The 23,254-nt window shown below is 41.8% G+C and overlaps 3 protein-coding genes across 3 annotated transcripts; all 3 read right to left on the bottom strand.

Annotated features, from left to right (window-relative positions):
- Positions 1-1,056: 1,056 nt before the first annotated feature.
- Positions 1,057-9,026, bottom strand: LOC122431430. The gene is given in 4 exon segments (XM_043452738.1): positions 1,057-1,687; positions 6,959-7,490; positions 7,541-7,885; positions 8,960-9,026. Coding segments are annotated over 4 exon segments (1,575 nt in total).
- On the bottom strand, positions 1,695-2,809 carry LOC122430942. Its single transcript, XM_043451912.1, has one exon. The coding sequence runs from the start codon at positions 2,476-2,478 to the stop codon at positions 1,735-1,737; it is 744 nt and encodes a 247-aa protein (XP_043307847.1). The 5' UTR covers positions 2,479-2,809; the 3' UTR covers positions 1,695-1,734.
- A 4,984-nt stretch (positions 9,027-14,010) lies between the features above and the next one.
- LOC122431328 (tripartite motif-containing protein 64-like) lies at positions 14,011-22,659 on the bottom strand. The gene is made up of 6 exons (XM_043452605.1): positions 22,249-22,659; positions 21,634-21,747; positions 20,519-20,762; positions 19,671-19,678; positions 18,436-18,535; positions 14,011-14,498 (listed from the first exon to the last, which is right to left on the bottom strand). Exons 1-6 carry the CDS (start codon positions 22,657-22,659, stop codon positions 14,011-14,013), a joined length of 1,365 nt encoding a protein of 454 aa, XP_043308540.1.
- Positions 22,660-23,254: the final 595 nt, after the last annotated feature.

Genomic DNA, 23,254 nt, shown 5'->3' with positions numbered 1-23,254 from the left:
TTCTGTGGCCAATAAAAGGTCGTCCACATACTGTAGCAAGGTAACACGTGGGTGTTGGATACGTTACTCACCCAGGTCCTCATGTAAGGCTTCGTTGAAGATCGTGGGCGAGTTCTTGAATCCTTGTGGTAGTCTCGTCCAAGTTAGTTGCCCGTGAATGCCTTCCTCTGGATCTGACCATTCGAAGGTGAAAATATTCTGGCTTTTGGGTGCCAGGGGGAGGCTAAAAAAAGCATCTTTCAAGTTCAGTACCGTATACCACTGGTGATTGGGGTTCAAGGAGCTCAAAAGAGTATAGGGGTTTGGTACTGTGGGGTGGATGTCCATCACCCGTTGGTTAGCTTGTCTCAAATCCTGCACTGGCCTGTAGTCATTGGACCCCGGCTTTCTGACTGGGAGAAGGGGGGTATTCCAGTTGGATTGGCATGGGCGTAGGATGCCCTGAGCCAACAGCCTGCGAATGTGAGGGCGAATACCTCTCTGTGCCTCTTGTGGCATCTGATATTGCTTGACTCTGACGGCCTCTGCTCCTGGTTTGAGTTCAATATAAATTGGGGGCCGATGTTTGGCTAAGCCTGGACCTCCGGTTTCTGCCCAGGCTTGTGGGTATTCATTAAGCCACTGTTGCATATCAGCCTCAGGGACTACTTCGGGGGAGCCTTGGTGTAATCTGTACTCATCTTCTATTTGCATGGTTAGAACTTGTACCAGCCTCCCGGCCGGGTCTGTAACATCTACCCCCTCAGGTGAGAAATGGATCTGGGCTCCTATTTTGGTTAGCAAGTCTCGCCCAAGCAGTGGGTAGGGGCAGTCTGGTATGACCATGAAAGAGTGGGATACCCGGCCCGTGCTCAGATCTAGGTTTCTTCGGGTAGTCCATGAATATTTTTTCATACCAGTGGCCCCTTGCACCCATGAAGTCTTTGAAAAGAGTTTTCCCCGTGGGTCAAGCAGGACAGAATGTTCGGCGCCAGTGTCCACTAAAAACTCAATTGGGGTCCCCTCCACTTTTAAGGTTACCCTGGGCTCGGGGAGGGGTTCTGGGCCCCATCTCCCCTAGTCGCTCAGGTTCCCCAGAGCCAAATCGTTGGTTCCTTGTTTGAACTTTTTAGGGCAATCTTTAGCCCAATGTCCTTCTTTCTTACAATATGCACACTGGTTTCGTCCTAACTTTGGTTTTTCTTGGGGGTTGGGTTTCAGCTTACCTTCTGCCAGTTGTCTCAATCTCTTTTCTCATTCGTTAGGCCGGGCGCTGGTGGCTGCTAGGAGAATGCGAGCCATATTTCGGGTCTGTCGGTCGGCGGCTCTAGTCTGCTTCTCTTCAGGTGTCTCTTGGTTATTATAAACTTTTTCTGCTACTGCCACCAGATCCTGAATAGATTTTTCACCTAATCTATCTATCTTCTGTAACTTTTTTCTTACGTCTGGGGCTGACTGATTAATAAAATGCATCATTAAAGCTGACCTAGTATCTTCTGCCTCAGGGTCCATGGGAGTGTACTGACGGAATGCGTCCATCAGTCTCTCCAGGAACGCCGCAGGACTCTTTTCTCTCCCTTGCTGTACATTACCTACCTTAGCCAAATTAGTGGGCCTGCGAGTGGCTGCTTTGAGACCCCCCAACAGAGTCTGGCGGTAGACCCGGAGCCGCTCCTTACCTTCTGCCGTGTTATAGTCCCACTGTGGCCTAGATAAAGGGAAGGAAGAGTCAATCATCTCAGGGTTGGCCGTGGATTACCCATTATCTCCCGGCACCAGTTTCCGTGCCTCTAGCTGGATCCTTTCTCTTTCTTCTGTGGTGAATAATATCTGGAGTAGCTGCTGACAATCATCCCATGAAGGTTGATGAGTGAACAGAACAGTTTCTAACAAATTAATAAGCTCTTTAGGTCTCTCTGAAAATGGGGCATTCTGGGTCCTCCAATTGTACAAATCACTAGTAGAAAAGGGCCAATATTGAAGGGGCTGATTTCCATCAGCATCAGGGGGACCCAGAGCCCTGAGAGGAAGAATAGCTGCTGAAGTAGAGTCGGCAGGCCCCCCAGGGGAGGCGGCCCTGCGATTTCGGGTGTTCATTGCAGGTCCTCCCCCAGCCGCTTCTGGGGAAGGTTGGGGGAGTGGGGGTTCGGGCTGAATAGGAGGAGGGAGAGAGTATGGTGGAGGTGTGATAAGGAGATCGAGAGTCGAATCTTCCTGCAAAACAGGGGCGGAAGGGGAAGCCAGAGGCTTTGTCTTTTCTTCAGCCACTAGGATCTCCGTGGCTGCCGCTGCCTGTGGAGGTAAAAAGGGTTGGATCCAAGGGGTTGCGCTGACTATTAAATCTTTCCAATCCAGGATATATGGGACCTGGTCTGGATGTCCGCTCTGAGGTCTGAGGATGATTTCTTGGACTCTCCGGACAGTCCTTAAGTCGAAAGTCCCTTCAGGAGGCCAGCCTACGTTAAAGCTGGGCCATTCAGCGCTGCAAAAGATGACCATCCGAGATTTTTTAATTTCTATACTCAGACTATGAGCTCGAGCTCTAATTCTTTGAAATGGTCAGTTATTAAGGTAAGCGGAGAGCATCCAGATTGGGTCTGTCCCATCGTCAGTCAGTCACACAATGAACAAACAGGACAACACACCAGACAAATAACAGAGCGCGCAATCCCGAGAAAAAAAGTACAGAGTAGTCCCCCAGGACTACAGAGTGGGAGCCGGAAGAGACATCTTCTGCTGGAGACTGTTATCGGCGCGTCCGCCTAGGTTTAAGTCCAGGTACAGATACAGATTGGGGCCCCCCTACAGACACAGATGCAGCTGCTGCTACTGCTTACCGGCCGTTCGTCCTCCGAAGCGCGGGTCCTGAAGGGCTCGGGGGATCCCGGACGAGCCCCCAAAATGTTGTACCCGGATCGCGGAATCCCACCAAACACCACAGGAGCCGCAAAAGGATCGATGCAAAAGCAGTGAGGAACTTTATTACAAGCTCGAGCAGGGACTCTCTTCACACAATGGCAAAGGAGCCCCGAGTGAAAGCAGCGAATCTTTTTTATACTGTATAGCAGGAGAAGCGGGAAGGGAAGCTTAGGGGGATTGGCTAATTCATACTGTGCAGCAGGGGAAGCAGGAAGTCTTGGTGGGGTGAGGGTGGGGTGAGGGACTTTCCCACCCTTCTTAGATTGCCTAGGGGTGGAGGGCAACTTGTCTCCTTCTGATTGGTTGGTTTGAAAAAGTTTTTTTCTTCTTCTCGGGAGGGGTTTTCTTTCTTTTTTTTTTTTTTTTAGACTCCCCATGTTACATTTATTACAGTTTATCAACAACAGAGTGTGATTAAGATTTAATATGTTTAAAGACATGAAATAGGCAATCAAAATATGAGCTGGTAACAGAGAGATGAAACCATAAAAATTTATTTTTTCCCCTTTTCTGCTCTACAGTGGTTTTATTCATATCTCTGTTCAGAGCCCAAATTCACCAGGGAAAACTATTTTCCTCTTCTCAGCATCACTTTTTTTTTTTTAATCAAAAACTTCAAACATATACAAAAGTAGAGAGACTAATATGACAAATAATGATAAATCTCCATTTGCCCAGCAATAATATTCATCAGTGATCAACTGATAACCGGGAGGGGTTTTCACTCAGAATGGCAGTGCTATGGAGTCGTTTTGAATTTTTCTTTCACAATCCAAGATGGGCCATCATGCTCCACTCAAGGAAAAGTGAAAGTGAAAGTGAAGTCGCTCAGTGGAGTCCGACTCTTTGCAACCCTGTGGATTGTAGCCTACCAGGCTCCTCCATCCATGGGATTCTCCAGCAAGAATACTGGAGTGGTTTGCCAGTTCCTTCTCCAGCTCAAGGAAAGATACCTTATTTTTTAAATTCTCTGAACTATGGTTGATTTACAATATTGTGTTTAGCTTCAGTTGTACAGCAAAGTGAATCAGTTTATATATTGTATATATATAAGTATATCTCCACTCTTTCTTCATACTGTTCATGGGGTTCTTGAGGCAAGAACACTGAAGTGGTTTGCCATTCCCTTCTCCAGTGGACCACATTTTGTCAGAACTCTCCACCATGACTCGTCCATGATTGGTGGCCCTGCAAGGTATGACTCATACCTTCCTTGAGTTACACAAAGCTGTGATCCATGTAATCAATGCAAGAAGGTAAAGTGTTTCTGAAGAGGTTTTACAACAGCTGAGAAAAGAAGAGAAGGGAAAGGCAAAGGAGAAAGGGAAAGATATTCTCAACTGAATGCAGAGTTCCAGAGAATGGCAAGGAGAGATAAGAAAGCCTTCTTAAGTGAACAAGGCAAAGAGATAGAGGAAAACAATAGAATGGGAAAGACTAGAGATCTCTTCAAGAAAATTGGGGATACCAAGGGAACATTTCATGCAAAGATGGACCCAATAAAGGACAGAAATGGCTAGGTTTTATCTTTATGCTTATAACCAATTTGATTTTTTTGTGGATGATTTGTGCTATTTATTGGAACTTTCTGAGTTTTTTGCAGTTAGTGTTTCAGTATAAATTTTTGAAAAGATTATGTTTTCTCCAATAGATTCCTTTCAACTTTATTTTTAAAAATCCATTTTCTCATATACAGAGGTATATTTCTGAGCTCTTTCTTTTTGTGCCATCAATTTAGTTATTTCTTTGCACACCAACACCACTCAGTTGTGATTACTGTTGCTTTAAATAAGTTTTGACATTAGGTAGTGTCACTCCTCCATTTATGTTCTTTGCAGTAACACAATATATTGTCACTGGGAGTCACGTTCTATACATGTCCATTAGGACAATTTGGTTCATACTGTTGTCTGTACTTCATGATCTTCTATTTAATCTATGGGTCAATTTGATCTACTGATCTATTAATCTATGGATTTCAGTGTTCCAAGAGATATTAAAATATCTATTGAAATCTCAGGCTACAATTTCCATTTATCTTGGCAGTTCTATCAGTTTTAGCCCTATATAATGTGAATCTCTCTTATTAGGTGCATGAACACTTAGGAGTCTTAAGTCCTCTTGATGATTTGATCCCTTTATCACTTTGAAATGACCTGGTAATAATATTTTTATTCTGAAATTTATTGTTTCTAATATTAATATAGGCACTCCTATTCCTCTTAGAATAGTGTTAACATGTATGACTATTTAGTTGTTTTAATTTAGCCAATTTATGAATCTATATTTTGAGATTTTAGACAACATATAGTTTGTACCTTACTTTTTTATCTATCTGAAAACATTTGCCTTTAACTGGAATGTTTCCACCACTTATATTAAATGTGATTATTGATATGGTTATCTGTCAGTCTATCATTGCTGCCATTTGTTTACTGTTTTCCCACATGTTGTTCCCCTTTCTTCTCTCTTCCTGTCTTTATAACATATTGTTTATGATTCCATTTTGTCACCTTTGTTGGCTCATTAGTTGTAACCCCAAATTTAAAGTTATTTTAGTTGTTTATAAAAAGTTTATAATATATATCTTTAACTTATCATAGTCTATATATATATATATGATATCTCACCACTTCACAAATACTAAAATAACCATATTTTATGTGTAAATAAATATAAATGTATGTATTTCTCCTTCCAAACTCTGTAATATGTTTGTCATATATTTTACATTTATATAGATAGTAAAAGCTTCATAATATTGTGAAGTTTTTAATAATTGTCATATTGCTATTTTATTATCATAATGTTTTTATTTTTAAAAGATATTCCATTATCTTAAAGAGTTTCAAATAGCAAAATAAAACCTTATATATTTACCCACATAATTATAATTTCTGGTGCTCTCCATTTTTCTGTTTATTTTCCTTGTTATGTGCTTATACATCTAGAAGCCATGATTTCTTGCAGTTTTGGTATCATACAAGAAGAAAAACCTAGTCTCTGTTTCTCCATCTTTAGTATTTAGTATTACTTATCTTTAGTTTTATTATTTTAAAAGTTAACCGCTTTTGGATTGCTAGTGAAAATATCTTACCTTGCTTATTTGGGACATGAACACTTAAGAAAATATTAAATTAGATGCACCAGTGGGAGACTGGAAAACATTGTGATTTTTAACAATGACTTCTATCTGGGTGATATTATTACAAACAAATGTGCAGCTATGTAGTTTGAAAAACATGCGGGAAAATACGTTTATTTTTCTTTATTGTTTTATACAATCCCTTTGTCTATTTGAAAAGTATTAATGTTAAACATTTAATTGTAAATGCGCCAGAGTTCTGAGGTCACTGAAACACTTCTTTTTTCATTTTTTAAATAAAGCTAATTTTTTAGAACAGTTTAAGTTTACAGCAAAACTGAGCGAAGTAAGGGGATTCTGATACACCCCCTCCCTCACACATGCATAGCCTCCCCCAGAAGCAAAATCCTGCAGCAAAGTGGAACCTTTGTGACCTTTGCAGACTGGCTTCCCTCACTTTCTTATATACAATCAGGCTTCCTTCCTGTCATCCTGTGGTTTGATAGCTCCTTTCTTTTGAGCACTGAGTAACATGCCAAGGTCTGGATGCGCCATGGTTTACTCATCCCTTCACCTAGTGAGGGACGTCTTGGTTGCTCCCGTGTTATTACAGTTAGGAACAAAGTTGCTACAGACATCTGTGTACAGGCTTTGGGTAAGCAGACATTTTCTAAGCCCTTGTGCAAATAACAAAGAGTGAGATTGCTGGACAAACACAAGTTTAGATTTGGAAGAACTGCCAAAGTTTACTCCTAAGTGTCTGCGCCATTTTGCATTGCCAAGAGCAATAAATGAGTTTCTATTACTCCACGTCCGTGTTGGCATTCGACATGTTTTCTACTCCTTTATATTTTGCATGGTACATGCAAATATTGGACTTGGTACATGTTTATTTGAAGAAATAAGTTTAAACAAACAGCATGATATTCAGAGTTGAAAGCAAACAAACAAACCGGAAATCCCAGCTGGATTTACCTCAGAGGAAAAAGGCCAGTGCTAGGAGCGCACCAGGGCTTCCCAGGAGGCTCAGTAGTACGGACTCTGCCTGCCAACGCCAGACACAGAAGACACGCCGGTAGGACGCGGGGTAGATGCTTGACCAGGGACGATCCGCTGGAGGAGGAAACGGCAGTCCCGTCCGGAATTCTTGCGTGGAAGATTCCATGGACAGAGGAGCCTGGCGGGTTGCAGTCGTCCTCGGGGTTCCGAGGAGGAGGAGAAACTGAGCGCACACAGGAGCTCCCGGGTTCACTGTCCACGGCCGGCTGCGCCTGGCCTGGGGGGTCCGGCAGCCCCAGGGATCCGCCTCTCAGGTCGCCCTGGACACAGAAGTCCCCCGCGGCCTCGCTCCGCACCCGGGCCCTCGGCGTCCTTGCCCGCGGAGCCGGATGTGAGGTCACGGCCACAAAAGTCCGCGAATCTCCTCTCGGACTTAGTGGCCTGGCGCGCCCCGTTTCCTGCACAGGGCCCGCAGATCCCGGTTTTCTCACGTGCGACCCGCCTCCTTACCGCGACAGCATCCCCGGGGACGCAGGCCTCCTCGGCGCCACTGGGCACTCGTGGACAGAAGGAGCCCGGGTCCCGTGAGGAAGCCGCCGTCTCCCACCAGGACTCGGTTGCTCTCCGTCGCCCTCCGCGGCCTCCTCACTCCCTGCGCGGCTTTGGCCGGACGGAGCCGGACACCTCCCGCAGCCCGGCCCGGGACAGGCTCCCCGGGCGCCCTCCCGCGTCCTCCCAGGGATCTGGAGCCGCGCACCCCGCGCTCCGTTTCTGCGCTTCTCTCGGCGGCGGGCGCGCTCGGCGGGGCGCGGAGAGGAGCCTCCCGCCGCCCGGCGATGGCACGGAGCTCAGATTCGCAGACATCTCTTGGAGACGCGCCTCTCTCTGGGAAGGAGGAGGCTCCTTCCAGAAAGTATGAGAACCAGGGAAAGACTCTAAGCTCACAAGAGCTCTGTCCCCCGCAGTGACACGGAACCAGAGGCGGGGCTGAGGCTGGGGGTCTCAGACCTGCAGGGTCAGAGGGTCCCCGGGGCCGCCCCTGCTCTTGCTCCCGCCCCTGGAGCCGCGGAATTCTGCGCTGTAGGGCTTCAGTCTAGGGCCCTGAGGCCTTTGTATACTATCTTTGATCCAATGTTTTCCTGCAGCACCGCTTACATTTTTTTTCTAGATAACGTTTGTATTTTTTATTCCTATTTTTGTTCAAAGCTGAATCCCTTGATATTTTAAAAGATAATACAAGAAATACAGTGAAAACTTTGTTTCTGATAAAAATAAATGCAAATTATAAATCTAACCAATTTACAAAAAAACATACAGTACCACAAATTCATGAAAGAGGAAACTGGAATTGTTTATAGTAAGACAGAAATGAATTTACTTATTTTTATATATTCTAAAAATAATAATACTATGCAATGAACAAATAAAACTAATGTGGAAATGCCCTCAAATTTTATATAACTCAAATTCATTTAACCCAATTACTGACTGTGCCACTTTTAAGTCATTTCAGACAAAACTTGTACTTGCCTTTGCCCTTCCATGCATTCTCGCATCAAGTCACGTGTACCAAAGGGCTCTGGAGTTACTGGTCTAACTCTATTAGACATAAACGGGCCACAGCTTCATCCAAACAACTGTTTTCCCAACAATAGAATTCCCAAAACAGTCAGCTGATTTAAATTCCCTGTCTTAGATTGTATATTGTACATGATACCCAGATTAAATATTTTCAAACTGTACAAACAGGAAAGAGGACAATAACTAGTAGTTTCAGTCTCCAGAGTAAGTGTTGCCAAATCTCTCCTGCTATTGATCCAGAAAGGAAAAATACAAACAGGGATTTCTTTTCTGCCCTGCGCACTAAGGTGGTTGTCATTTTTCTGGGAACTGACAGTGAGCGTTTCAAGGAGACAGGACAGAGAAATTGGGAACACACTGGGTCACAGCCGGGGAAGGGAAGGACTAGGACCACACCTGGAGTGTGTACGCTGTCCTGGCCCATTAACGTCTGTGACAGACTGTTCCGCCTCTCCTGCCTCATTCTCATTATTCCTTTCACTTCATCTTGGCTCCTGTATTAGTCACCCTTTGTATATTGTGACCCTACATATGCTTTGCATGGCTCTTTCAATGATAATGCTTTCTATTACTGATTATACTTACTGTTCAATCTTCAGTGAAATACTATGAAGTCAAGAACTGTAAATTTTAGGCTTGTTTCCTATGCAATAAGACATGCTTACAAAATTTGTTCAATCTTCAAGGATAGAATGACATACTATAAAGTCAACAATTGTAACTTTTAGGTTTTATATCCTCTACAACAAGACATGACTTAGAAAACAGTAGATGCTGAATGAATTAGAAAATGTGTGCTTTAAATTCATAAGAAGAGCCCCACTTGACTGGATATCTCACTATCTATCTTGGGTTATAAGACTTAATAGCACTTCATGGCAAAAATAACATATGAGAAAGTCTCCTGATTTTAGGTAAGAAGAATTGTAACTTAGACCTAGTTTCGCAAATTAAAGCCAAGTAGGGAAGCAAGTGACACAAACTGATAAGAAATTTTCTGAACAAATTCAATGTTTTAGTCACCTATTAATAAAAGAATATAAAATTGAAAATTTCTTGAAACTTTATGAAATCAAAAGCATTTATGTACAGTGCATCCTAAAAGCATATATTAAAGAGCATACCAGTGTATGAAACTTCATGCACAGCATTCCATGGGAAATATATGTATTGGTCATTTTTTGAATACCAAATGCCTTGTGCACTACTTAACTGCTTGATATTAAAAAAAAATCAAAATCATCTTTCACAAATATTTAATAAAGTAAAATGTAAAAATATTTTGAAGAGTCTGAAATAACTAGCTATCTGCCTATCTACCTAATATGTATCTAATTCAAAGACCTTTATGTTTTAAAATAAAAATATTTTCATATAGCAATAGTGAAAACTATGGGCTTGGGTAATAATAATGGTTCCATGTGGGTTCACAAGTTGAAAAAAAAAAAATCTGCTGCATAAGAGAGACAACTTACAGAAAGTGTGAGAACGTGAGCATGAGGGAATCCCTGAGCCCAGGTTCAGGCAGATCTACAGTCCCCATCTACAGCACGTCCTTCAGGACACTAACTCTAGAGCCGAGGACCCAGGTTCACCTTGTGCTGTCTCTGCACCTCCTTAGCCCGTTTCTTACAATGCTGTTTCTGACTCTTCAGGATGCCTTGGCAGGATCTGCCAATCTCCAGTCTCCTGCAGGGAGATTCTGGCAACTAGACTTGACCACGAATCCTCATGGAAAATCTGACCTCTGTCCTTGGAAGGGTTTTTAGACTCTCCATGGAATTGAATCCCTCATGGAAAAATAGTTTTCTGGGGGAGATTCAACTCTTGTACATAGTCCTAAAACTTCTCGTGGGCTTTCATTTGGATTCCTTTGGGGACATCTGATTTCTTGGAAAACTGGACACATAATCTCTTGGAATATTCTTTGGGAACATCCGTTGTCTTGGAATATTGAACACTCGAATCATGTTCCCTGAAATGAACCACTTTCTCCTCGGACTCCTATTTCTCCTTGAAATCTTGAATGTATTTCAGCTTTATGTTCTCTGAGAACTACTTGTCTTTCTCAGACAGAACCATTGTCAGCCCCTGATACTCAGTTTGGGGTGTTTGGGGAAGTATTAGGGCCATAAGTTCTTTAAAAAATGGGTAAGCTTTCAGGGGCTTCTTGGGTAAATTAGAATAGTGTGTGTGTGCATGTGTACATGTGTGTTTTGTTTCTCTGAGGATTTTTTAAATATTCCTTAATTTCCAGGAATAACTCTTAAAATGCACAGTTTCCTCATCTTATAAAAGTTTCTAATCATTCCATTATACACATTTCTCCAGAAGTATCTTATAAGTAACTTTTCCCCTGTCTATCAGGTATGGAGGTATTTTGAATGTGTGGCCATCATTGAGTAGGGGACTATTCTACATGTCTTCTAGTAATTTCACAAGATCTTCCTTGGACACTGGAAACGCCATTTCTAGAATTTGGAGCCACTTACAAGGTACCAGTGATACAAGCACCACCCTAAGAGCTTGACCATCCTCATAGCAAAGACATGGAAGGTTAATTCTTTCTTGAAGTTCTGTAGTGTGTGGGATGCAATGATTCCACAGAAGGAAAATTCCTCTTCTTGTATTTCCTAAATGAGAAAATCATACCACACTGGTTATATATCATTTCTATAATCTAAGTTGACCCTTAAAAATAAAATGAAAATTGTTGCAAATCCTGAATTGAACTTTATGTTTGGATTTCAGATGCAACATCTGTACTCTTCAAAATTCCCTTATCTCTTCAGCATGTTTTCCACCCAGTTTTATAGGGCTTATCCTAGATGGAACTTAAGAAAAAAATGAGTTATTCAATCAAGAGAGTTAGAATCAGAGAAATAATCCAGGAAAGTGAAGTAAAAAGGTGAAAATGAAAACAGAAATGGCTGAAAGGAAAGGCCTTGGATTCCATACCACACAGAATGGCCTTCTGTGAACTGAAGGACCGAGGGTCGAAGAGAGGATCCAGAGATACAATGAGATAAACAGAGAAGCTGGTTTTGAGATCTGTCAAAAAGAGACTGATTGTCTTAGGGGAAACTCAAAATCAACAGCTTATGTAATAGATATTTTTAACCTCAAAATAGTGGAATTTCCTTAAGCTGTGAATCTGCAGCTCAGTTTCCTCTCTACTCTTGCCTTTATCCCTAGTACTTTACATCTATTATGTTAGCTGTCTTTTGGAAACTTTTGTCAATAGAAGAATAATATTTTGTCCATTCGGTTCAGTTCAGTCTATCAGTTGTGTCCAACTCTTTGCAACCCCATGAATCGCAGCACACCAGGCCTCCCTGTCCATCACCAACAGTGGGAGTCCACACTAACCCATGTCCATTGAGTCGGTGATGCCCTCCAACCATCTCATGCTCTGTCTTCCCCTTCTCCTCCTGCCCCCAATCCCTCCCAGCATCAGGGTCTTTTCCAATGAGTCAGCTCTTCGTATCAGGTGGCCAAAGTATTAGAGTTTCAGCTTCAACACCAGACCTTCCAATGAACACCCAGGACTAATCTGCTTTAGGATGGACAGGTTGCATCTCCTTGCAGTCCAAGGGACTCTCAAGAGTCTTCTACACCACCACAGTGCAAAAGCATCAATTCTTCAACACTCAGCTTTCCTATAGTCCAAATCACATCCATACATGGCTACTGGAAAAACCATAGCCTTGACTAGACAGAACTTTGTTGACAAATTAATGTCTCTACTTTTAATATGCTGTCTAGGTTGGTCATAAATTTCCTTCCAAGGAGTAAGTGTCTTTTAATTTCATGGCTGCAATCACCATCTGCACTGATTTTGGAGCCCAGAAAAATAAAGTCAGCCACTATTTCCACTGTTTACTGTTCTATTTGCCATGAAGTAATGGGACCGGATGCCATGATCTTAGTTTCCTAAATGTTGAGCTTTAAGCCAACTTTTCCACTCTCCTCTTTCACTTTCATCAAGAGGCTCTTAGTTCTTCTTCACTTTCTGTCATAAGGGTGGTCATCTGCATATCTGAGGTTATTGATATTTCTCCAGGCAATCTTAATTCCAGCTTGTGCTTCTTCCAGCCCAGCATTTCTCATGATGTACTCTGCATATAAGTTAAATAAGCAGGGTGACAATATACAGCCTTGAGGTACTCCTTTTGCTATTTGAAACCTGTCTCTTCCACGTTCAGTTCTAACTGTTGCTTCCTGATCTGATTAAAGGTTTCTCAAGAGGCAGATCATGTTTCCTGGTATTCCAATCTCTTGAAGAATTTTCTGCCATTTATTGTGATCCACAGAATCAAAGCCTTTGGCATAGTCAATAAAGCAGAAATAGATGTTTTTCTGAAACTCTCTTGCTTTTCTGAGTATTCAGCGAATGTTGGCAATTTGATCTCTTGTCCCTCTGCTTTTTCTAAATCAGCTTGAACATCTGGAAGTTCATGGTTCACGTATTGCTGAAGGCTGGCTTGGAGAATTTTGAGCATTACTTTACTAGCGTGTGAGATGAGTACAATTGTCTGGTAGTTTGAGCATTCTTTGGCATTGCCTTTCTTTGGGATTGGAATGAAAACTGACCTTTTCCAGTCCTGTGGCCACTGCTGAGTTTTCCAAATATTCTGGCATATTGAGTGCAGCACTTTCACAGCATCATCTTTTAAGATTTGAATTAGCTCAACTGGAATTCCATTACTTCCACTAGCTTTGTTCATAGTGATACTTCCTAAGGCCCACTTGACTTCACATTCCTGGATGTCTGGCTCTAGATGAATGATCATGCCATTGTGATTATCTGGGGCTTTTGTCTATATGAACTCTTTAATTCATGCATTTCTTCACTGATTCACCAAACACTTCTATGTGTTCTGTTCTGAGTACTGCACGGAGAGTGGGAATGTAACAGTGATATGAAATAAGATAAGAACTGTCTGAACTATCACAGGAATTTCCCTCAAGTAGTCAAAATATCTACTAACTTGAGAAAAGTTTGCTGAAGAGTGTGATGAAATGGTATATGCTAGAGTGAGTAAATGGTACTGGGCATTGGTTCCTTTTGAAGTTCACCCATATGTCCTGCAATGAAACAGTCTTTGTTTTACAATTTTGTATATTTCTAAAACCATTGATTATGTAGTTTAAAGGTAGTGACCTTTATGGTACATAAACTTTAGTTTAATATAATCCTTATTTTAAAAAGAAAAGCAATTGACTATATTCTATGAAATACTTCATAATGAATATTTATTAAAGTTTAATAACAGATTTATGCATACAACACATTTATGCCATTTTATAAACATACAGTCACTATGTTACATTAAATAATGATGCGCTGATGGACACAGTCAGGTATCCTGTGCCCTCACAAGAAGTGAAGGGCAGCATTATCCCCAGACAAGAAGCTCCAGTAAATGGTCCAAGAATTGGACAATTCATGGAGATTTAAGGCAAAGGAAAGGTATCAGAGGGGAGGAGAAGGCGGAAGGAAGGGAACTATATATGAGGGAACTTCTGAAAACATCATAGAAGCTCACAGTTCCCTTGTCATAATCCAAAAACACTCCAATCTTACCCAGAGGCCTTTTCACAAACTGAACGAAGGGTGGGGAGGTGGTGGACAGAATATACTGACTGTTCACCTTTGTAGAACACAGAAAAAAATGCTTCTTCAGCACCATGCTGATACTGGTATCACGTGTGAAGATGCTTTTACAGACCCCCAGAACCCAGCTGGAGGACAGTGACACGTCCAGCTCCCAGTATTGCCTCCCGGAGGTGAAGGCCCAACCTCCCCAGAACACAGCACACGCCCCGCCCCGGGGCTGTCTGGACCCGCCGGGATGGTCATCCTCAAACAGCACACTTGCATCATCCAGGATCACATGGTGAACGGTCGTTGTCCAACTCAGAACATTATTCACTGAGGAAAGAGTAAAAATTGTGTCAGCCAGTTGAATTTCCATGTCTCTGAGAGGCAGAGGCTGTCTACACAATAAGCTTTTTAATTTTCCTCCTCCAAGGAAATCAAAACAAAGGCAGCAAAGGGAGTTAGAGTGACTCTTCTCTGAAGAATAAAAGTTATTACTATCTCTGTGGCATGCAGAAGTACATCAAATCAAAGAGAAAATTTTAAAAAGACATATATCATGAACTGGGTGAAATCTGATTTATGTCAGTCTCTTCATATTTATTCTAGGACTCACGTAAAAACACGTATTCTTATATTAGAAAACTTTTCTTGTGTCGTTTGTACTTAATACTATGGAAATTGCAGATGGCACTTTGTTATCACGTGGATATTTATGGGGGTATAATCTCTACCTATTACATTTTCAAAGGTCAAAAAATTGATAGAAATCCATCTATGAATAATTTGGAAGCTTCAAAAAAGATGTTCTGACTAACAGTGTTCATGCATCCCTTGCCTTAAAGTTGTTGTGAGATTGAGAGCATTACAATTCTTCTGCCAAAGCCCATTTCAGTTTTTCTGTCATTTATTCCTAATTTTAGAAATAATAAATATTCTTTGGGCAATGTATAATAATTGTAGTTATAATGAAGTGAAAATGAAAGTGTTAGTCCTTCAGTCCTGTTTGACTCTTTGAGACCCAGTGGACTGTATGTACCCGCCATGCTCCTCTGTCCATGGAATTCTCCAGGCAAGAATACTGGAGAGGATTTCCATTCCCTTCTCCAGGGATCTTCCCGACCCAGGGCTCCAACCTGGGTTTCCTGCATTGCAGGCAGACTCTTTATCATCTGAGCCACCAGGGAAGCCCATACAGTAAATTAAAAGCAACAATGACGGATTAGGCTCAAGAGTGAAATAAACTGAGTAAACAACATATTGATGGTCATTCACAGAACTAAAATACTGTGTCTTTATAATCACAGTAACAGTCTTTATAATCACAGTAACAGCCTTGTTGTTCTCCTTCTTCTCATCCTATGTCAGATGTCTCATCCTATGTCAGATATATATATATATATACACGTGTGTGTGTGTGTGTGTATCTGGCTTTGCATTTTCAGGAAATTATAGGTGGCAAACATCAGACTTGGTGTTTATAATCTGACTATAGAGGCAACAAAAGAGTCTGAAATGCAGTACTTGTATGCAGTCTCAGAAACAGAATGATCTGTTCATTTCCAAGGCAAACCATTCAATAGCACAGTAATCCAAGTCTATGCCTCAACCAGTAAGGCTGAAAAAAATGAAATTGATCAGTTCTATGGAGACCTACAAGACCTTCTAGAACTAACACCCAACAAAGATGTCCTTTTCATTATAGGGGACAGGAATGCAAAAATAGGAAGTCAAGGCATACCTGGAGTAGCAGGCAAATTTGGCCTTGTAGTACACAGTGAAGCAGGGCAAAGGATAATAGAATTTTTCCAAGAGAACTCACTGGTCATAGCAAACACCCTCTTCCAACAACAACTTCTCTACATGGATCACCAGATGGTCAATACCAAAGTGGGATTGATTATATTCTTTGCAACCAATGATGGGGAAGCTTTACACAGTCAGCAAAAACAAGACCAGGAGCTGACTGTGGCTCAGACCATGAACTCCTTATTGCCAAATTCAGTCTTAAATTGAAGAAAGTAGGGAAAACAACTAGAACATTCAGGTATGGCCTAAATCAAATCCCTTATGATTATACAGTGGAAGTGACAAATAGATTCAGGGGATTAGATCTGATAGAGGGAATGCCTGAAGAACTATGGACAGAGGTTCATGACATTGTACAGGAAGTAGTGATCAAGACCATCCCCAAGAAAAAGAAACACAAAAAGGTATATGGTTGTCTGAGGCTTTATAATTAATGGTGAAAAGAAGAGTACTTAAAGGCAAAAGAGAAAGGCAAAGATATACCCATTTGAATGTAGAGTTCCAAAGAATAGCAAGGAGAGATTAAAAAACAAACAAACAAACAAAAACCCTTCCTTGGTGATCAATGCAAAGAAATAGAGGAAAACAATATAATGGGACAGACTAGAGATCTCTTCAAGAAAATCAGAGATACAAGGAAACATTTCATGCAAAGATGGGCTCAATAAAGGACAGAAATGGCATGGACCTAACAGAAGCAGAAGATATTAAGAAGAGGATGTAAGAATACACAGAAGAACTATACAAACAAGATTTTCATGACCCAGATAACTAAGATGGTGTGATCACTCACCTAGAGCCAGACATCGTGGAATGCAAAGTCAAGAGGTCCTTAGGAAGCATCACTACAAACAACCAAAGTTAGTGGAGGTGATGGACATCCAGTTGAGCGATTTAAATCCTAAAAGATGATGCTGTGAAAGTGCTGCACTCAATATGCCAGCAACTTTGGAAAACTCAGCAGTGGCCACAGGACTGGAAAAGGTCAGTTTTCATTCCAATCCCAAAGAAAGGCAATCCCAAAGAATGTTCAGACTACTGCTCAATTGCACTCATCACACATGCTAGTAAATTAATGCTCAAAATTCTTCAAGCCAGGCTTCAACAGTATGTGAACCCTGGACTTCCAGATGTTCAACCTGAGTTTAGGAAAGCCAGAGGAACCAGAGATCAAATTAACAACATCTGCTGGATCATTAAAAAAAAAAAGAGTTCCAGAAAAACATCTATTTCTGCTTAATTGATGACACCAAAGCCTTTGACTGTGTGGATCACAAAAAAAGTGGAAAATTCTTCAAGAAATGGGAATACCACACCACCTGACCTGTCTCCTGAGAAATCTGCATGCAGGACAAGAAGCAACAGTTAGAACTGGATTTGGAAGAAAAGACTGTTTCCAAGTCCGGAAAAGCATAAGTCAAGTCTGTATAATATCACCTTGTTTATCTAACTTAAATTCAGAGTACATCATGAGAAATGCTGGACTAGATGAAGCACAAGCTGGAATCAAGACTGTTGGGAGAAATATAAATAACCTCAGATATGCAGATGACACCACACTTATGGCAGAAGGGGAAGAACTAGAGAGCCTCTTGATGAAAATGAAAGGAGAGAGTGAAAACGTTGGCTTAAAACTCAACATTCAGAAAACTAAGATCATGGCATCTGGTCCCATCACTTCATGGCAAATAGATGGGGAAACAATGAAAACAGTGATAGACTATTTGGGGGGATGGTCTAAAATCACTGCAGTGGTGACTGTAGCCATGGAATAAAAAGATGCTTGCTCCTTGGAAGAAAAGTTATGACCAACCTAGACAGCATATTAAAAAGCGGAGACATTACTTTGCTAACAAAAATACATCTAGTCAAGGCAATGGTTTTTCCAGTAGTCATGTATGGATGTGAGAGTTGGACTATAAAGAAAGCTGAGCACTGAGGAACTGATGCTTTTAAACTATGGTGTCGGAGAAGACTCTTGAGAGTCCCTTGGTCTGCAAGGAGATCCAACCAGTCTATCCTAAAGGAAATCAGTCCTGAATATTCATTGGAAGGACTGATGCTAAGGCTGAAACTCCAGTACTTTGGCACCTGATATGATGAACTCACTCATTTCAAAAGATCCTGATCCTGGGGAAAATTGAAGGCAGGAGGAAAAGGGAATGACAGAATGAGATGGTTGGGTGGCATCACTGACTCAATGGACATGAGTTTGAGTAAACTCCAGGAGTTGGTGATGGACAGGGAAGCCTGCTGTGCTGCAGTCCATGTGGTCACAAAGAGCCAGACAAGACTGGGCGACTGAACTGAACTGATAGAGGTAGACAAAATGTTAACAACTTCAGGAATTTATGCACCACCTTCATATCCGAAAAAAGAACAACAACAAAAATGAAAGAAGGGTTGTTCCCAAGAAGCTCTAACGAAATGTAGTCCTGATCACCAAAAGGCTTATTCTTACTTCTGAAGTTGTTCAGCATGTTTAGGAATCCAGCGACAGGCCAGGAAGGGAGCTCTGGGTTCACGGGCTGAGGCTTCTGTATCTGTGCCACGTCAGTCCTCTAATGAAGGACATGGGTTCCATGTCAAGACCAATGGCTAATCACTCGAGCAATGCAAAACAGCAGACTTCACTACAGGATCTGATATGTTCTCAGGATTCTCCTACTTTTGGTGATTTGCTTATACAATATATTTTACTCATTTGAGAATATAAAAATGTTGCCATATATTTACTAAATATAAATCACATCAAATTTCATTTTCCCCATTTTTCTCAGACAATATTCCAAACTTGCACTCACTAAACTTCATTCCCTTCATCAATTCCATCAATTCAAAGATCCTGGGCATTTTACAGACAGCAAAAAATTCAGGCTAAGCTTTTGACACTTCGCTCACAAAGTAGTCAAGGATGCATTCTGTGTCTAAACAGAAGTCCTCACTGACCAGACTTGTTTACTCTTGTAAGTCCAGCAAGGTGACCCAGGTCCAACCTGGCTGCCCTGGTCCTGAATGTCTCACTTCCCAATGGGCAGAAGAAAGTCACTCCCTGTGAGGTCCTGCCTGCAGGGGGCTTGCTGTGATGGAACGGGCTGAGTCACTGCTACCCAGTATTAACAAAATCACAGTCTCTCTTTTCATGGTAGGGAGTGTGCCTCTTTCATGCCTTTTTCATCTTTCAACTCACTAGGATAGGTGCTTCCTCTGATGTCCTAGAAAAATCCCTTGCTAATTTTTATTGTGGTCAGGCTGGAGAGAATGGGTTGAGTGGTGGAACAAAGCCCAGAATGTCAGCAGGTTTTCAGATATATTTGATTTCAGTCAAATGGAAAGGAAACTACTGAGACCAAGGGTCAGAAACCCTTGAAATTCTTTTGAAATAAAATAGGAAATAGCCAAAAAGACAATGTTGGTAATCCATATGCTAGGGTTCTGTACCTGTGGATTCACACATGGATTCATCTGTACATTCTGGGCTATGCATTTGCTTATTTATTCCTTTATTTTATAATAGGATTAGAGCTACTGTTCTAAATATACTTCATATACAGTGTGCACCAGTCAATCCCAAGATCCCAGTGTAAACTTCCTTCCCCTTTGCCTTTGTTCTGAGTGAAAAAATTCACAAAAAATTCCAGAAACTTCCAAAAATGTAAAAACTGAAAATGCCACATACCAGGGAATGACTTATGCAGCATTTACTTTACACGGTATACGTTGTAAAGTTGTCTTGAGGTGACAAAGTGTACAGGAGCATGCGTATTAGTTATCGGCAGACACTGTGGCATAATGTATAAAGGATCCTGTATCCTGGGATTTAGATATGGGGAGGACCTGAAATGAATCTCCAGATCCCAGGCAAGAAGTGTGGGTCCACCTTATCAAAAAGACAAAAATGTTTCAGAAATCAAAAATCATTAGTGTATACTCACATTTCCAGTACATTTTCCAAGCCCTGCAGAGGGAAAAAAAAAAAAGATCACGTTAATCATTAGAGTTCTGTCCGTTTCCATCTCTTTTCCTATTCCTGTTTCATAATAAGACATGTTTTTCTAATTCTCTTCTAAGTAACACTCAGAAGCAATCTTCATAACCAACCCTAACCTAAAACATGATAGGATTCCTCAGGTCTCATTAAGGAAGGAAAGGGGGCAGGAAGGGTCTGCACAATGCTGCAGCAACATCTAGGTTTCCAGTGTCACTCACTGCCCGGTGCTGTCGACAAGAAATGATCTCATCATTTATGGTAACAATTAAGGTAAACCAGACAATTGCATAAAATAATTATATATTGCATTAAAATTGATACCAGTTCTAAACATCTTGCCTGTGTGACAGGAAGAACCTCAGTGTCTTCAGGAAGTGTGGATAGCAGAGAGTGCTGAGGGTATAGTGGGATGTATACTGAGATTTACTCCAAGAAAATTAACTTTCCCTTGGTCACAGAATCTTGCTGATTGTGTTACCACCTGTCTGGATAGGTAATACTTCAGTGTCACAGCAGCTGGTCTAGAAGAGTGTTTCTCTCTCTGAGGATGGACCCTCCTTTCTCACCTGGAGCAGCTCCATGTCCAGCATGTGGCACATCTCCGTCAGCTCTCTGTCAATTTCTTTCAGACTTTCCCTCTGTTGAGTCATTCTGAATACAATCTCCTTGAGTTGTTCATAAATCTCCTTGGCTTCTTTCTCCAGGGCCCTCAGATGCAGTTGCTCCTTGTCCCGGAGCAACCGAAGTATCCTCTGATACTTAAGCTTGATCATCACCTTCCTTAAGGCCACATAGTCCTAGAGATAGTGGTTCCAAAGCATTACTTATGTTCACATTCAAAAGAAAGCTTCAAATATTATTTCCTTAGTGTCATCAAGGAAGTTCCTGACAAACTGCCACATGCATCAAAGAGTCTTGAATATGTCCTTATTGCCCATGCTTTTTCTGAATCCCTAATCTCTTTCCCTGTTTAAATCAAGTCATCTGAGGGACCCCAGGCTGTCTCCCAAGGAGGATTCTTCCGGGTTCTTATTCCATCAATTATTTCCTCTCCACCTCAAGTCTTGTTTTTCTCTTGTTCCTTTCTCTGATTCTTCTCAATATTCCTTCATGAAGTTAACCCATTTTTTATTTATGTATTTTTTTTTTCCTGCATGCTCTCTTCGGTTGTGCCCAACTCTTTGTGACCTTGTGGACTATAGCTTGCCAGGCTCCTCTGTCCATGGGATTCTCCAGGCAGGAATACTGGGGTGGGTTGTCATTTCCTCCTCCAGGGGATCTTCCCAACCCAGGGATGTACTCCACGTCTGTTGTGGCTCCCGCATTGCAGGCAGATTCTTTACCCCTGAGCCATCATTTCCCCTCTAGGTACGACTCCCTTCCTCTCTCCTCCTCACAGTCACAGTTAGTGTGATGTGTCTGATACCCCATGTCTGAAAAGGCTTATTCCAGTCTTCAAAGTGTGGCCTTGGAATACATTTCATGGCTTGGTCTCCCAAAATACTAGCATTCTTTGAACTAGCATATATTAGCCTGTTCCAATTGCAGTTACTGATCAGTCATTTGAAACCACTCCTCTAGGGAAGAGACCAGTAGCCTTTAACAGGAACTTACATTGACCTAAAAAATCTAGGCTAAAATTATATCAATATTTATACAAATAAATACGAACATTTTTATTATTATCTCAAAGAACTGAGTTGTGTTAGCTTCCTGGTTCAGGCTGATTTGTATTTCTTCTCTCATTTTCCATAAAGAGCTCATTGTCTTCAGGAGTTTCTCCTGCAAAATACCCATGGGATTTAGTGACAGAGAAGATGACACCATAAATTTAATCCCCTTATTCATGAGCAATGGCATTTATTAGTTACACAGAAATCTTAATTTAGGAAGCTGTCGCCAGACTTTTCCAAATTAATTTAATTTGATGCCAATATTCGAATATCAAGGAATAGAACTGTATACTAGAGAACTGGGGGAACTTTACAGATAATGGAATACATTCCCCAAGATACTGAGACTCAGACTCTAATAGCCTGAGTAAGAGGAGCCTCATGCTCCCATCAGAAGCCTGTGTCCCTGGTGCCACCTGCCCCGGGAGGCTGCATTTCCACACGTGTGGACAACTGGGCAAACAACACTGACAGGACCCATTATATGTGAGGATCCACATTCAGAAATCCCACCTCCACTATCTCCATCCCATCACCATAATAGCATTCTCATCTTCCTCTCTGACTTAGGAGCCTCTACATCCCAAACTGCTCTAGAGGCATCACCTACCCGGGACTCCTCAGCAGCCCTGTGTATCGGACTGTGGCTGTGAGCTGCATGCTCGGGGCGTTCAGAGCAGGGCCCGCAGAGCAGGGTCTGGGCAGCCTCACAGAAGAGGCCTCTGGCTTCCTGGTGTGTCTCACAGATCTGCTCCTCAGAGCGGCGGTCGTGGTCAGCTCTGGCCTGTCTGGCAAGGGAAGCCAGCCTCTTGAGGACAATATTGGTTTTGAAATCAGGCCTCTCTGCTATTCCCCTGCACTCAGGGCAGCTCCTTGGAGTCTGGCCTTCTTCCCAGCAAAGGCTCAGACAGGGACGGCAGAAGCTGTGCCCACAGTCTATGGTGATGGGGTCCAGGAAGCAGTTCATGCAGATGGAGCAGGTGAGTTCACTCTGGAAGACCTGCAGTGTGTCTGAATCCATGTTTCTGAAAATTAAAGAAAGAAAGAAGAGAGGGTAAGAGAAAAAGTCTTTCTTCTGCCCTCATCAGGAAAAATAAATCTTTTGGACAAAGTCCTGTCTTGAACTCTAATTTTCCTATTTGCTTTCCTCCCCAGAACAAACCTAGAGATGATGGCTATACACACCTTGGTTATGAACTATTATACAAAAGATGAAATACAATAAAATAGTCCTTAGCAACTGTTTCATTTAAAATAAACCAGGATACACACTGAGGAAACCAGATCTGAAAGAGACATGTGCACCCCAATGTTCATCGCAGCACTGTTTATAATAGCCTGGACATGGAAGCAACCTAGATGCCCATCAGCAGATGAATGGATAAGGAAGCTATGGTACATATACACCATGGAATATTACTCAGCCATTAAAAAGAATTTATTTGAATCAGTTCTAATGAGATGGATGAAACTGGAGCCCATTATACAGAGTGAAGTAAGCCAGAAAGATAAAGATCATTACAGCATACTAACACATATATATGGAATTTAGAAAGATGGTAACGATAACCCTATATGCAAAACAGAAAAAGAGACACAGATGTACAGAACAGACT

The sequence above is a fragment of the Cervus canadensis genome, chromosome 29, assembly GCF_019320065.1.
Source record: "Cervus canadensis isolate Bull #8, Minnesota chromosome 29, ASM1932006v1, whole genome shotgun sequence".
Lineage (NCBI taxonomy): Eukaryota > Metazoa > Chordata > Mammalia > Artiodactyla > Cervidae > Cervus > Cervus canadensis.
Note: the sequence above shows the minus strand (reverse complement) of the source record. Positions and strands in the feature narration are given on the sequence as shown.

Coding starts and splice junctions, on each gene's coding strand:
- LOC122430942 (XM_043451912.1), bottom strand. CDS start 2,478: ATGGTCATCTTTTGCAGCGCTGAATGGCCCAGCTTTAACGTAGGCTGG.
- LOC122431328 (XM_043452605.1), bottom strand. CDS start 22,659: ATGGATTCAGACACACTGCAGGTCTTCCAGAGTGAACTCACCTGCTCC. Junction 21,748..22,248: donor GGGCTGCTGAGGAGTCCCGG/GTAGGTGATGCC, acceptor GGTATTTTGCAG/GAGAAACTCCTGAAGACAAT. Junction 20,763..21,633: donor AGATAATAATAAAAATGTTC/GTATTTATTTGT, acceptor CACTATCTCTAG/GACTATGTGGCCTTAAGGAA.